At 42.7% G+C, this 15,961-nt stretch overlaps 1 protein-coding gene across 1 annotated transcript in view; it reads left to right on the top strand.

Moving 5' to 3' along the window:
* The window catches only part of LOC113146209 (ELKS/Rab6-interacting/CAST family member 1-like), a 133,502-nt gene that overhangs the window by 64,592 nt on the left and 52,949 nt on the right, over positions 1–15,961 (top strand). The window contains exons 15-16 of the mRNA XM_026333551.1: positions 439–600; positions 4,288–4,448. Of these exons, the coding sequence (XP_026189336.1) occupies positions 439–600; positions 4,288–4,448 (323 nt within the window). The remainder of the gene's footprint in view (positions 1–438; positions 601–4,287; positions 4,449–15,961) is intronic.

Below are 15,961 nucleotides of genomic sequence, written 5' to 3'. Positions count from 1 at the left end.
AGGGGTCCTATTCCTCCTCTCACCGTAGGTGTCAGAGAGGCCACACACAAACTGTGCGTGTGAATGTGCACAGTCTACCCTACACAGTCACACATGGACACAGTCGTAGAGATGAGGAGATGATACTCTCTCTTTCCATCACTTATCACTCTCTTCTGACTTGGCTGTGTCTGTTTTTCCAAAGAAAAGTCTTGGTCTCCGCTCACCGCAACTTTGGGGTTTCTTTTGTTTCTGTTTTAGATGGATTGGATTCTTTTTAGCCGAGGGACCAACAAATGCACCTTTTCTCGAGTTATCTTTTGCCAGTGCAGTATTATTCCAATGCAAAAACATTTGATGATGAGGTTTTAAAACAGAGTTTACTGAAAGAAAAACATTCTCTCCTTGGCTTTTGCCTCTTTGCTTTCCTCCACGTCCTCTTCTTCTGAACTCCTTCAGCCTCCCCAGCTTCCTCTTTCAGCTTCCCAGGATGCCATGCGGGAGACGGCAGAGCGGATCAGGCAACTGGAGATGGCACTGAGGGAGAGCATGAACACCTCTGCACACAGGGAGGCACTCTGGGCGCAGGAAGAGGCTGCCCGTGTTCAGGCCCAGAGAGAGGTTTACCTGATGTTGCACACACTGATGGAGGATTTCAAACCAGCATACATATTCAGCATGCACACACACACACACACACACACACACACACACACACACACACACAAATAGATTGTCACATACGTCTCTACACAGGCAGTTTAGCTTATAGTTTTAAGTCAGTGCAGGTAGCAGCTCACCTAGAAAATGTGAGGAAATTAACTGCACCTCCATGTGGCTAAGACTGTAACTGCAGACACACTGTGGTTGCTCAATCCTTAATCACTTAATATATAGCTTTTAACTTGCAAATATAATAATTGCAAAATGAATGCAAAATGATTTTTTTGCTTTCTTGTCTGATGTTATCTTTTTTCCTAATTCAGTTTTACTTCTCTAAATATACTTTTGTTTATTTTCTCTCTTTAGATTGAAAGTTAAAACTGAAACAAAGACATTCCAGCATCCTTCTTTCATTTTCTGTCTCTCATTAAGTTTGCTGTTGCATGCTTGAAAATGTCAGCATATGTTTGACATATTCTGAATTTATGTGCATGCAATCAGAATTCATTAACAAAGCTTTAGGCTTGCAGTCTTGATGGAGTACAGGCTGCCCTTTTACTCTGTATGTCCCCGCTATCTATTCGTCTTTCTGACTGCCAGCTGGTCGGTCAACATCTTTAAGCGGGTCCAAAAAAAGGCATATGTGTGTGCTTTCGCCTGTGTGTATGTGAGCAAAGGTGTGTCTGTGGTGGGAAAGAGAAACAGGGCAAGGGAGTGTGTTTCCTCCTGGTGTGAGTGCGCATTCGAATGAGAATGACCTTGCATTACTTATGAGTGCCACAAGTAATATGAGAGCAATCGGTGGTTAAAACATGAACTAACATTTTGAGGCAGAATTGCTTCAAAGATGGATATAAGCTCCCTCTCTCTCACACACACACACACACACACACACAAATTCAAAGACAGAGGCTGAGAATGGAGCATTTAGAAGATGAAGACAGGAGAGTGGTGGACATAGAGGAAAGAAAGAGGTCAGACAGTTTAGGAAATTCAGGGAGAGCCAATGTTAACTGTGGCTTGTTCTTTTCCTCCTTTTTGCAATTTCTGTACTTTATATGCTTCACTTACAGTCAGCATGGATACTGTGTTTAGCAAACAATACTCCGATTCACTGAGAAAAGTATATTTATGTCTTGGGGACTTTTTGCATGCATAGAGGTGGATGATTCAGCTTTGACCTAAGTTTAACCGCTTGTAGCCAAAAATTCAGGGAAATTCATGTCCAACTTGTGACACGTTAACACTCAATGAACCCAAATGCCATAGTCAACTTACTTTGGTTTCAAGTCAGTCCAGACCCTACACGTAGAGGTCATACTGAGCCAGCATGCAGTCACAGTGTCGACACATGGAAAGATACCCATTTCGCCTGGTGCTGAAGCTGCTCAGTCCCTGATGCTCACTGGTGGGTGCTGTCAACACACTGAACTTTGTGAGCCAACATGATGTCACCACATAAGGAGGCAGAGATCTCAACATGCCATTAACATGTAGTTACACAGTCGTCAGTCAGCTGCCGTTCATGCCTCGGACTTTGAGAGAAGAGTGTGTGCGGTGGGATGCTGGGGGAATAGAGAGAGGCAGGTTCTTCTGACACATCACCTGACCCTGGCACCATTTCAGAGCACCCTGCCAGACTCGCACCCCACACCCCAACCCACAAGTTCTCCTCCCCTTCCTTGATTTTCCTCTTTCTTCTCCCCTGTGTCCCAGAGTAATCAGTCTCATGATGTGCAATGTTCTGAAAGTCCTCCATCAGCCTGAGCTGCTGAAATGGAGCATTGGTAATGCCCTGGGTCACTTTCCTTCACACCCCCTCTCAGTCCATCTCTTGTTCTTTCTGACTCTTCAGTTTCTCCTGCCATCATTCCTGCTGTCCATCCACTGTTCACAGCCTCGTCCTTGCCCATCTTTCTTCTTAAGTTGTCTTACTCAATTATCTCTAAAATCTCTCTCCCTTTCTCCCCCATTTCTGCTCCTGTCTCTCTCCTTTCTCCCACTCTGTGGCGTTTGAACTAGGCCTTTGAACCAGCAGCACCAATGCAAATGGACAAGGGGGATTTGGCCCTTACCTCTGAGCTCCCAATCAGCTTAGCAACTAAAGGGGCTTTGGGCCAGTCTTAGTGTGCCTTAGCCTAACTGGGGGGCTTTGCCTTGAAGTTGAGCTAAATTAGCACGCACAGGCTCACAGCTAAGCTGATTAGGTCGCTAATTTCACTAAAATGCTTTGTATTCCTTATTAATGATGTGATTGTGAAGTGAGGGCTAGCCTGGGTGGTGGATTAATGGTGGAGATGGAGGGGGCAGTTGGGTGGGTGGGGGGGTTGTTAAAGTTGATAGACATGGTGAGTATAAATGTGTGTGACTCTTGGCTTTCAGCATGGAAGGATTGTCTCTGGTTTTTGGACCGTTGGCTGTTTGATACTTCAGCAGTCTGTTGTTGTTGGCATGGAAACATGGTGCATTTTATTTAAAACAATGCTTTGTTACATATCCAAGAAGATATGACTGAAAGCTGTCATTTTTCCATCATTTTAAATTACCCCACCTGCTTTGCTTTCTCTCTCTCTCTCTCTCTCTCTCTCTCTTTTACTCCTTGTGTAATATTCATGAACAGTCAGTGAGCACATTGTCTGACATCTGTGAAACACACCTAGAAAACCGGCAGAGATGGAGACTGTCTTGAAAATGTGTGAACGATTTGGCCCCTTCATAAAAGAGGCCCATTCCTTTTTTTTCATGTCCTACCCCCACGGAGTGTGCTCCCCTAAAACTCTTTTTCTTTATTTTTGTGCCCCTCCTTTTCATTCCTTCCCTCTAATCAGTTGAGATCTGACCCATGAAAATGTATTGTTTGACAATTTTACAGTGTACCAAATCTGCAAATCATCAGAATTCAACAAGTATAAATTCATGTTGTTATGATCTTCTATTTACGTCATCTGTACAGGCTCGCCTACTGGTGGATGCTATTGTGAAGTACTCGTTGTTAGACAATTAGACACTTCCTGTCTTAGGATAATAACACCCTGAGGTCAGATCCTGTCTTTCAGATACTCAGGTTGGACATGCAGGCCTGTGTGGCTGGAGGGCATGTGTGTGCAGAGGGAGGAGATGCAGTTTCGGGGTTGAGCATTATTCTCACCTGCTCTAAAGTAGAACCACACTTGAGAGTGAGATAAAATAAGTGGATAAATGTGGACCCTTCTTTCTAGCACAAGCATCAGCGAACATATCTTTCAACAAAACTTTGAACCTGAGTAATTTCACCTGTTCCTTGATGTCTGCCATTCATTTTCAGATTCAGGCACTCATTTCACCTCACTTTAGCATTCCAACACACACACACACACACACACACACACACACACACACACACACACACACACACACACACACACTCAAATATACATAAAGCATGTAGACAAATATCACCTCGCTGTGCCATTTCCACACACTGTGTGTGAATGTGAGACTGGGCATGTAGAAGTCTAAAATAGACCTTCTGTTTTGCATTTTGCATAACATATTATGTGATTTAATCAAAAATACATTACATTTGAAAACAGAGCCATGTACAGGAGTGCTCTGGTATGCCTTCCTTCCATTTAAACCTGTGTGCATATGTCTTCCTTTGAATAGTTGGAGGAGCTGATGGGAGCTTTGGAGAAAACACGCCAAGAGCTGGATGCCACCAAACTCCGTCTGTCCTCCACTCAGCAATCGTTGCATGAGAGAGATGGACACCTCAACAGTCTGCGTCAGGAGAGACGCAAACAGCTGGAGGAGATTCTGGAGATGAAGTGAGTCTCACACTAACACATCTGTCCGTATATAGATCACTGTAAAACAGCACAGTATTTATATCCTAACTCAGGTCACAGAGAATAACAATCACATCCCATAAAAGCATCTTCTGTATCCTTTACATTCAAGCCTGTGCATTTCTTTAATCAGTCAAAGAAAGATGTTTTAATAATAGAATAATGTAAAGGAATTAAGCTGTTTACATTAAAACAAAGAAATATAGCTTGTAATGCAGAGCTGTAACAGCAGCAATATTTACAGTCAGAAAAAAAAGTCCACTAATCCAAGTGTTTGGTTTAGTCCAAGTGTTTGGATTAGGCAACGCATAAAAGTATGTGATCAAGGATCTTTTATCAATGTTGTCATGATTCACTCAGTGCTTTATCATGAGCATGTTTATTACCCTGCACAGCTGTTTTGTTGCTGCAGCAGAAGCCTTTGTCTAATATTATATTGGGCACATTTATCCACACACGTGTGCAGCTGTGTGTGAGTGTTATATAGACGTCAGTGCTGAGGTGCATTTTGAAAAGGATCAGCTATTGTCTGTAGCTGCCTTGTGAAAAGTTACATTTATTGTGGACAGGTGGTGATCCCTTGAACAGTAGGTCAGAAAAATATGTGTGTGGCAGTTTTGTGTGTGTGTGTGTGTGTTTGAATGTCTCTTTGTGTGACTAAGAGAGCGTAGAAGAAGGAAACCAAAACAAAAAAAAGTATGCAGGATTGGCTGCATTTCCATGTGTGAGTGTGTGTGTATGTGGTTTTGTATGAATGTGTGACTGAGTTCCATGATCTGTCAGTAGCTACATGTGTGTTTGCTTTGAGCGCTCTGATTGAAGTAGCAAGGGGCTGCATATCTGCTTGTCATGTGCCACAGAGAAATGCCTTTAATGTCAGCCACTCAGTGCCATACAAAAGGAAATCCTGGCACATATGTGTTGACAACAAAAACCCACTACACCTCACACACCTGTCTGATCACACTAACTGTAAAAGTGTGTGCAGTGTGCGACTGTGTGTGTGTCTATATGTGTACATGTAAGTGTGGAGTTTGCTGGAGACCAAGAAAGAGGGTGCCTTTTCCCATGTAGCACACACATGTACTGTACATACACTTGTGATAAAAAACAGCTTCCTGTCTGTTCCAATTTCCAATATCAAAACATTACCAGGGATGTTTAGCAGAGGAAATGTATTACATATGATACAGTCACAACCCATGCTTCTAGACATATATTTAAGAATAAAAAAAAAAATGCTTATGGACCAGGCATGTGAATGGTACTTTTGTACTCCACTGGCACTGGGCTTAAATTGCTCTTGTATTACCATTAGAGAGATGTTTGAGAGAGAGTGTGATGGTTGGTTGACATAAACAGCAACAAAATAGATGGCGTTCTTTGCTTTTCTGTTCAGGACTTTGGCTGAATACAAGTCTACACTGGTGAGAGCTAATGGAGGGGGCACAGGGGGCATGAGTGTGTGTGTGGTCTCGTGCACTGGATTCTGTGTGTCTGTGTGCATGAAGAGGTCAGAGGCTGGGGTTTAGGGTCACTGATGATAAGGATTAAAGGACTGTGTAACGACGAGGGGGCGAAGCTTCGTGAGACTGGCTTACATCTCAGCACGCCGCAAAGATACGCACGCCGAATGTACACACAACCTCGGTGGAACTCACATATAATCACTCATGTCTGCAGACATGCGCATACTTACACAAACTTTGGCTTTCTGCTTGAAAAGGGGCCATATTCCCACAGCACAGCTCTGGTTCAAGTTAGCACAAGGAAAAAGCAAAGGAAAGGAGCGGAGGACGAGAGGTAGCGAAAGAGGAAGGGAGTCAGTAAAAGCAAGAAAAAAATGAGAGAGAGAGAATGAAAGGGAGGGGAGGATGGGATGGAAGGGCTACACAAACTGAAGTATTTCAAATCTTAGAAATCATGAGAGAAGTTTGATTGCATGCCAACTTTCTCTTCTCTCTGCTGTAATGTGGCATTTGTCAAGAAGACCATCTGAAGCAAACCATGTGAGGCACGTTTCCCAGTGAACCCGGGAGCTCTCTGTGTGTGTTTTTTAATGTGTGTATATTTGTGTGTATAAGCCAGAAGGAGTGAGAGCGAGAACAGACTCTTGGCTTTTCAACACTGTTAATGAAAGAGACGAGAGGGGAAAAAATAATTTTCAATATCCTCTCAGTGCATGCTGGGCTTCCTAGCTTGTGTTGTGTTGTGTTGTGTGTGTGTGTGTGTGTTAGGGTGTGTGTGTGTGTGTGTGTGTGTGTGTGTGTGTGTGTTTGTCTGTGTGTGTGAGCATAGATATGGAACTGAATGCTTGATGTATAGGGAGCAGTGCAAGGTCTGCTGTATCACCCCACACCAGATTGAGTTTCCCCCATACTGTACAGTATTCTCACACACATGCAGACACAGATGGCCTCCAGAGGAGCTAGTCAATAAATGAGTCTAGGGTCACAGGGTGTAGGTGCACAACAGAGAAATTATGTGTTTAGACATTTTGAATAGCTAGTCATTGAGATGTTTCCATAGGCTGAATGGGATAATGCTACATTCCACAACATTACGTGGACGTACTGAACCTGATCGTCCCGTAGACACTGGGAATGTAGCTCATATTATCTCTGTTTACGTTTTAGTGATGGAAAATGATGATAAAGCAAAGAAAAGGTAGCGGCAGCTTTGAGGCAGGTTCAAAAAGAAATGCCGTGTGGACAAAGTGGAAATTTTTACAGGTCGATAAAGAGGAGAGATGACAATTTGAGAGATGGCGGGGAAATCATGCACACATTAGTAGACTCTGCTCTGCAAGACAGTGTAAGACGGAAAAGAGTGAAGGCATGGCAGAGGGTTAGGGAGGAAATAGTAAATGATGGAAAAAAAAGGATGATAGAGTGTGGGAGTGATTGATGGAGGAAGGGAGGAGGAGAATGATGGAAGGAGTGGTGGAAGAAAGATCAGGGAGAAGATGGAGTAGAGCTGTGAAGGGTGGGATGTAACAGAGCCTGGTTAGAAGAAAAAAAAGGGTCAAAGAGAGGGAGAAGGATGGGTGAGAGCAGAAGGACTGAACATGGACATCCCCAAACATCTATGCCACATTAGAGCTCATACATCCAACAGAGCATAGGAAAGTCTAAATGGAAATGTAATATATTAAAATAAACACGTAGTCGTGATTACTTTATCTTTTTTCTGTTTTTTGCTGAAATTATCAAGAAATTTTAATTAGACACAGTAACTTCTCAGTGTAACAGAAACACATTAGTTCTCTCACTTACAGTCAGTTATTAGCCCTTTCTTTGAATAATTCATAGAAACATACAGAACCTTTCATGCCATTTTACAATCGCAACATGTCAGACGTATCTGTGCCCACTAATTTTTGTGTCACGTCAACCTGTAACCCCAGAATGTGGGCTAGAGACCCATGGTATAATGCAGCTTCGAGCTGCAGGGTCGTTATGACTTTCAAACCCCAGTCGTAGACGTCGTGTCTGCACAGCGCCATTGCCATGGTTACACTGACTAAACACACAGAGCGACCAGCTGTACTGGCAGGGTCATGTCCTCCACTCAGTGATCTCTCCAAAGAGCCTGGACACACAAATTCACACACAGATAAACACACACATACAGCATGTGCACTCACTAGAACACATTTGGAGTGAAAAGGTATATTTACACATTCATATATTCAATTTAAGCAGCACTGCTTTCACTCGCTTGAAATTACACTCTGATATACTGGCAAAACCATCAAAATTTCATGTCGAGCTCCAAAAACATAGAAAAGTATACAAAGACCTATTTACGATGTACACGTATGCATATGCATACAGCCACATGCATATAGGTATAGTGTTACAGTGCCATTGTGATGGGAAATGGTAACTAAAGAGGATTGGTGCGGTGTGTGAATGGGACTCTCTGTACTGCGGTGATGTGGAGGGGTTGACCACACATCACCTTCCTTTCTGTCGGTGCTGGTTTGTATGTGTGTCGCCTCGTGGGAACCTCAGGCCATTCATCATGTCTGTCTGTGCTCCTGTGCCCTCTGACACTCGTGTTTACCTTCGACATGTGTGTCAGCTGTCGGGCCCGTAGGTGTGTTATTATGTCAGGGACCAGGCATGCTCCGCCCTACTCCTCTTCCTCCTCCTTTGGGGTTTTATCCACAGAGGGCTTCCTCACGTGGAAAGCCCTGCTTCTAAATGCCTGTTCAGTACAGTATGGTAATGACACCCCTTTACCTGGGTCCCATACAGTGAGCTTCAAAAGTGGAGAGAAACATGCCTAACATTTAAATTTCCTCCACCAATTTTTTCCACTGTCATTGGCCTGGACAGCACTCTGCCAGCCATCATGTTTTGAAATCAGTTCTCTCAGGATTTGGCTGTTGTAGCATCAATTATGGCTATTTTTATCACTACTCATTCATATTTTATCGGTGCTTGCTGTATATCCGCATAGTATTTTACAGTACGTGAACACCGACTGCAGTTTTGTAGAACTCACTTTGTTTGCCTAAAGATCTGCTCAGTACAGTGTTGTTTGGAGAGGACTAGTGAGCCATGTGCTTGAGGGAGAGTCTTTCCAGAGACAGAAAGAACTTATCCTAATCTGAAGACTGACGTTGTGAGGATGGGAGGAATGTGACATACCAAAACAAAAAGAATGCAGTGATTGACAGCCAGAGAACAAGATAGGGAGCCCATGTCAAGGTGGCAGCTGGAAGATGCTGCATGTGGAAACGGTCGTCATCTTAGTACTGAGTCACAGTTGCCCCACAAGAGTAAAATATTTCTTTCATTACCTCTGCATGCTTTTAGTTCATCTCTCCTTTAAGAGTGACCTCCTTAACTTCTCTAGAGTATTAAATGCTATTCCTCCCTGTTTTTGTCTCTGTTTCTCTTTTTGTCTTGTTTTATCTCTGGACAGGTGAAAGAAGCCCTGGAATTTATCACACATACCTAATAATTACTATCACAGGAAATGGTCCAGAGGAAGTAGGTGGAATAGCCCTGCTAATTAGTGTCAGTCGTAAACACACATGCACATACTTGCGTGCACACACACAAAGTTAATTAGTGTCATTTGGCTGGTGTAGAAGTCTCGGGGAAGCCTTATCGGATTGGCTTTAGGGAGAGTAACACCCCCAAGTTTACCCGGCGGTATAAATCTCAAGACTAATTGATTGGAAGTTGTGTGTATGTGTGTGTGTGTGTGTGTGTGAGAGAGAGAGAGAGAGAGAAAGAGAGGCTATTTAAGTGCGCACATGAGTAGGCAATTGATTAGGTGGGCCCTGCAGCCATAAAAAAGCTATCCCAGAACACAGCGCCTAGGGGTGACCATTGATGGCCTCCTAAAGAGCGGTTCTGGCCTCAGGGTCATCAAAGGAATGAAGGGAAGGAAGGAGGGTCAAGGGAGGAGGCGCGGTCAGTGTTGACAGATATGTTCTTGCCTCTAAAGCAAATCTTAAATTGAATTTATATGGCTATAGAGTACAGACAGGTACATGTACAGATGTTTAGTAGCAGAGATGGTGCACAAGGGGTTAACTGAACGAGCACAGCGATGAGAGATTTCAGAAAAAGGGATGGGTTATTTTAAATACAGCTGTGTGTAATATGTTGTTGGATGTGTTGTGTTGTAAAACAGCCATTAAAACAGTGGCCTCATGGTTTACCATTATGGGCACATGAAATGCTGGTATACCCACACAAGTGAGTCAATGGGACTTACAGGCATAGATTGACACACTGTAAACACCTCCAAGCCTCTGTGGTTGGCACACACACCTGAACTTTGGCTCCTGTTTTTCTCTTCCCTTGGACATGTCTGTCTCTGTCTGTATCTGGGTATGCCCCTGTGTCTTTCTATCGCTTTCATTTCTCACATTTTACAAAACAAATAAAAAAGGTCTGATGGCAGAATATCACAGGATTACGTTTACACGTTCTCCTTTAGCGTTTCTCAATCAGATTAAGATATTTATGTCAAGCCATCAGTACGGGCTTAGTCCTTTGACTCTTTTGGTTTGACTGAAGTTTTATTGGCCCTGCACTTCTCCCAGGAGGTTTTAATAGAGGACAATAGTAGAATGGACCACTTCCCAGGACTGGGCTGCTACAGTCCTCCCCACCAGTCAGCATTTGCTGCAGCCGCCCCTGGCACTTTAGGATTGTGTGTGCATCTAATTTGGTTAATTCAGGGATGTAGACCCAAACTGTAATTATCATTATGTACTTCTCGGTAGAGGCAGGAAACAGCCCAAGCAAGTTTGGATGAGCATGTGTATCCTTGCTGATGTGCATCGAATATGTTTGTGTGCAAAGAACAACATGTGCATACATGAATTTGTCTCTATGTGTGTGCATGTGCCCATGCATGTGTGCACATACAGTAGGAGCAGCGATGTGAAGAGCATTGGAGCTATTAGCAGTGAAAGATAAGCAGATTACACCAGTGGGTATGTCATGACTTTTCCTGCTCTTGTTTTGGCCCTGCTTTTGTTCATTTGGTCTCTGCTAAATGGAGACATATTAGAAACATGACTGTTCTCTCAGGGGCGGGTGGGTATCCACAGTTCAGGACAGGCAAGGAGAGGAGAGTGGGAGAGAAAGAAATTCAAGGAGAAGGGTGGCAAAAGAATAAGAAGAAAATCTAATTAAAAGAGAGAGAAAGATGGCGTCAGTGGAGTTAAACTCATCACTAGGATTTCAAATCTCATAAAAACTAACTACATTTGTCTTATTTGTTTGTGGACAGAAATTATCATTCACAAGCATCACAGACACTTTTAACTTTCACAGTTCAGCAGTAAAACCTTTGTCTCATTTTTACAATTCCAGAGTTGGTTTCCAAGTAAAAGCAAAGCAAAACCTAGTGAAAAGAGAAGGAATGAGAGAAAACACACAAAGCTAAAACCCAATGTTTATTTGGAGCAAGCATCACATCCATTCAAAATGCCAACCACAGTTTAATCTGCGTGCCTCTTCATCTTTAAAGCTACTGTAGCATCAATAAGACAGACGAGGCCTTCATGTGGGCGGACAGACTACATACAGACAGGACTGGTCACCGCTAAACAAACAATGCAGGAATCCAGCAGAGACGAGAATGGTTAGAGGGAGGGTGAGCAAGGACAATGGCATGACTTTCAGGTTCTGGATGAAACACAGAATACAGACAGTGTGTGTATGTGTGATTGAAAACATGAGCACTCGTGAATGCCTTGATATGAGGGTATTGTACGCATGTTTATTTCTGGAGAAATTTAAGTCAAGATCAGAGAACTGTGGAATATGACGAGTCATTTAATGTATAATATTCAAAGTCTGTGTGTGTACCATGGCATTACTGTAATACTTGACTTGATAATTCATCTGTTAGAAACAACAGTAATCAGTTTTAGTAATCATACAGTATGAAAAAAGAAAAACACTCCCACTTGCTACGATCTTGCCACGTGGGCATTTTCTTTCAGTATTCGGCATAAATCGAGCTTAATACTGACTTTACATCCAAGCAGTTAAAACAGAGTCAAGTATAGCCTGACAAAGTACTTAGCAGAACCTTTTAACCTTATGCACGTTATCAAAAATACTGACCCTAAAATGCAAATGATTAGGAAGTCCGTTTTTCTTTTTTTATCCTTTCACTTATACACCGATAAGGCAAAACATGACCACTCAAATATGAAGTTAAAATGGTGAAAAGTTCTTCCACCTGCCTCTGACAAAATTATTATGACCAGACATCTGGGTCAGCGCATATCATCTAAACAGCATGTTCTGTGGAGTGCTTCTGGTCAGCAGGGTTGAGTACTCAAGTTGCACAAGTTGTAAAAAATTTTAATCGTGGTTATGGGAGTCATGTCACAACCTATAAGTCATCGCATTCTGCTGCATAGCCACATAACAGGCAGGGTGCCCATGCTGGTCATAATGTTTTGACTGCTAAGTCAAAATATACATATATATATATATATAAATAAAAGTTACAAAATTCATGACAATCAGCTCTTTTTTTTGTTCAAAGCCATTAGTGCAATTATTTTGATAGTAGTTCCACATGTTTTTGTTTTTTATTCCAATCTTCTCTGTGCATTCATGTGTGGTCAGTTAAATATGCATGCAAAAACTAGCAGCATATCCATTTAAATAAATAGTGTGAAAATCAAGCAACAACAGCCTTAGTTGTTTAAAGAGTCGATACTGACTTTAACTAAGTAAATGGACACTCTAATATTTGTGCATCTTAAAGATACAGTCGTGACACATAACAGTTTTTCAACATGAAATCAAAATAGACACGACCAAAGTAAAATCCCTGTTTCATTCTTCTGTTTCTTACACGCTCGCTTGTCGCACTCACTCTCAAACACACACACACACACACACACACACACACACACACACACACACATATCTATTCACACTAAGCTGCACTGACATATATGACATGTCTCTGCTCCATTCTAGCCACATGTCTTTGGGTTCAGCATTTACTGAAATCAAATGTGTGTGTTTGGCCTACGGTTACACACTCGATTGAATTAGAGAAATGGTGCACACGTGCACTCACTCTCCCACACACACACACACACACACACACACACACACACACAGAGCCTCACAGGGACACAGTTCTCTATTAAGTTAAAAAAGAGAGTTGAGTGTCTTCTTCCATTGCAAGGGCTTTTATGTGATAAGATCGGCTCTGGGTGCTCTCCTATGCAGGATTCCTGAGCACATCAAACAACAGTAAACCACATCACAGGGGCAGGAAGAGCTCAGTTCCATTAGCCAGCCCATAAAGAACATGTGTGTGTAACAGGAGAGCCATGCTAGCCACTACAAAAGGTTTACACACATAGGACAAACATAGAAAGGTATGCAATGGCCTGATATACTCAGAAATCGGTGTGCAAGTGCTTGTACTTACGTTCATATGTAAAACATCGGTGTGTGTCTGTGTGGTGTACGTAGGAAAGAAGGACATTGTTCATAGTTTTTGTGGTATGCACATATACAACAAGAATACACACATGCTCACATGCATATGTGTATCATTCTAGCTTTATCGGTATCATCAGAGTACATTCTGCATTTTATTCATTCCAAGTGGGTTCGAAGATTAAAGTAATGGTCTGGTAACATACTGGGCCTGGTAACATGGTGACATGAAAAAACTGGAATCTGTTTGCTAGCCAGATGGCAGTCATTAGCTTTATTAGCACACAACTGGTACAGACATACCACCAATACACATAGGCAAACATCTTACCCTATCACTCTCTCCACAACTGCAGAACTGCTACATCTCTCCACCCTGTCTTCTTTCACTTTTTTGCAGAAAGAGACATCTCTATTATGAGGTGTTTAGTGACAAAAGGCCAATGAGACCCCCAAATACAGTCAAAGAGACAGAAAGATAAAGCGAGAGGAGGAGTGGGTTTTGTAGGGAAGGGGCAGAGGGAGAAAGAACTTGACCCAGATTGAGTTTACCCACTTTTCTTCCATTGATTTGAAACAGATATTCACCATGACTGCTGTCCAAGCCACAGGCAGTGAGATATCGCCCTCTGCTCAGACTCCAACTGTACATCCATCAGTCACTCTGATTGGCCTTCCTCTGGCATGACAGGATATCTTAATCATTTTCTGTGCAGAAGTGACTTAGGTTGTATGTGTTAAACTGGTTAGAACAACAGTACAGGCAGGAGTGCAAGTTGGTGTCTCTTTATAATGTGGACTGGGTCAAATCTCTCCTGAAGTCTGGATAAAATGGAAACACTGCCGCCGACTGGCTCTGTGCTAAACCACCCCCCCGTTAGCTAGCATTATGGGGAATCATGCGCTGGTCAGCGATGGTCTGTCCACTAACAGTTAGCACTGAGGATAGCATACACACAAACTGTTGCCGCACAGGATGCTAGCACATAGCGAGCACACAAATGTTCAGAATCACAGTGTGTGTTTTGAGGATGGAGGCTCATAATAGTGCAGTCCTTGAAATGTGTGCTGCAGGAGGAGAGTGGTGGATGGTGAGGGGGAAACAGAGGGTGTTCAGAAAAGAGTTATGCACTATGGCAGGCCCTAATTGCTTGTGGCTCCTGTTGTGTGTTTAGCTTTGTTTGAGCATGTCCAATATAACCAGTCACAGGGGAGCCCCTGCCAGAGCAAATACACACACACAAACACAGTGCTGAACCGTAGAGAAGGCTTTTATGGTGTTGAAGATTTCAGTAACATGACACCTAGGGCAAACACTGAGTAATAAAGCAATTGTGGCACATTGTTTAGATCCTCCTCCTAGCATGGTTTGTTTATCAGGCTCAAAGTGTCTCAGTTTCCTGACATTGGTGTCCTGACATGTCACTTTTGGAGTTTGGTGCACAATAAACACACATGCACGCACACAGTCACATTGACGAAAGCGGGCTAAACATTAAATGCATTCATGCACATAGACATAGAAACACAAGACCACATGGTGCTGCACACATACCACACTGCAAAACTCTCCACAAGCCAGTCGCAGTGTGTTTCGTGCCAGTGTTTCTCCAAACCTCTAAGCAGCGTTCTGGTGTATCTGACTGCATGACTGCAGAATAAAGAGCAATAAACATTTCTTGCTTGCTTGGTAACTTGTACTCCACACATGCTACTCACCTCCTTTTAAAGTTGATGTTCTGTGACACAAACAGATTTTCATGTCAAAATGTTTATATGTATGTCTGTACCCTTCCCAGCAGAGTGTATTTTGGATCTTCTGGCACTCTGAGGTGGTTTTCTAGCCCATATTCTGCATGAAACTGAGAGCTGTTTGTTAATGTATGTCATCACAATGAGCCTTTTTTTTTCATTCTTTCTAAAACTATTTTTCTCATTTGACTATTTACCACTTTCTCAGTAATAGTCCATTTCTGTAATATCTATTTCTCCTTCAAAGTTCTGGAACCACAAAACACACCTGAAACACAAAACACACCTGCATTCGCTCTGTTCTATCCAGGAGGCTCTAAAACTGACAGCACACTTACCTAAATTAAACGACTCATGCATACAGGCAAAGCCCAGGACCGTGTCTATCCAGGGAGTCAGATTCAGTGCTAGGTGGTGCTCAGGAGGAATATCCATACCTGTATTCATCCTCTTTTTTGAATGATCGGTTAATTGAATGTAAAGGCACCTTGAAAAGCACCTGTAGTACTATTTATACTGTAGAACAAGCATAGGAGAGTAATGTGATGTAATGTCAGTGCAGTAGGATGAGTAATCTAAGGCCATCTGTGGTGTAGATCCCCCATAAATATATAACTTTGTGTGTGTGAGCTCATGTGAGTGGCTAATTTTGTTAATTCCACTCTCGTCTCTCCAATGTTTGTCAAGCGTTGCTGCGTCTTTACGCAGAACAGCACATTTATAATGCTGCCGGGTCACAGCATGCACTCACACACACACAGAGGCAGATGCGTTAAGCTGTGTCCA

This window comes from Mastacembelus armatus, chromosome 7 (assembly GCF_900324485.2).
Source record: "Mastacembelus armatus chromosome 7, fMasArm1.2, whole genome shotgun sequence".
Classification (NCBI taxonomy): Eukaryota; Metazoa; Chordata; class Actinopteri; order Synbranchiformes; family Mastacembelidae; genus Mastacembelus; species Mastacembelus armatus.
The sequence above is the reverse complement of the archived record's forward strand: the minus strand, read 5'-3'. Positions and strand labels throughout refer to the sequence as shown.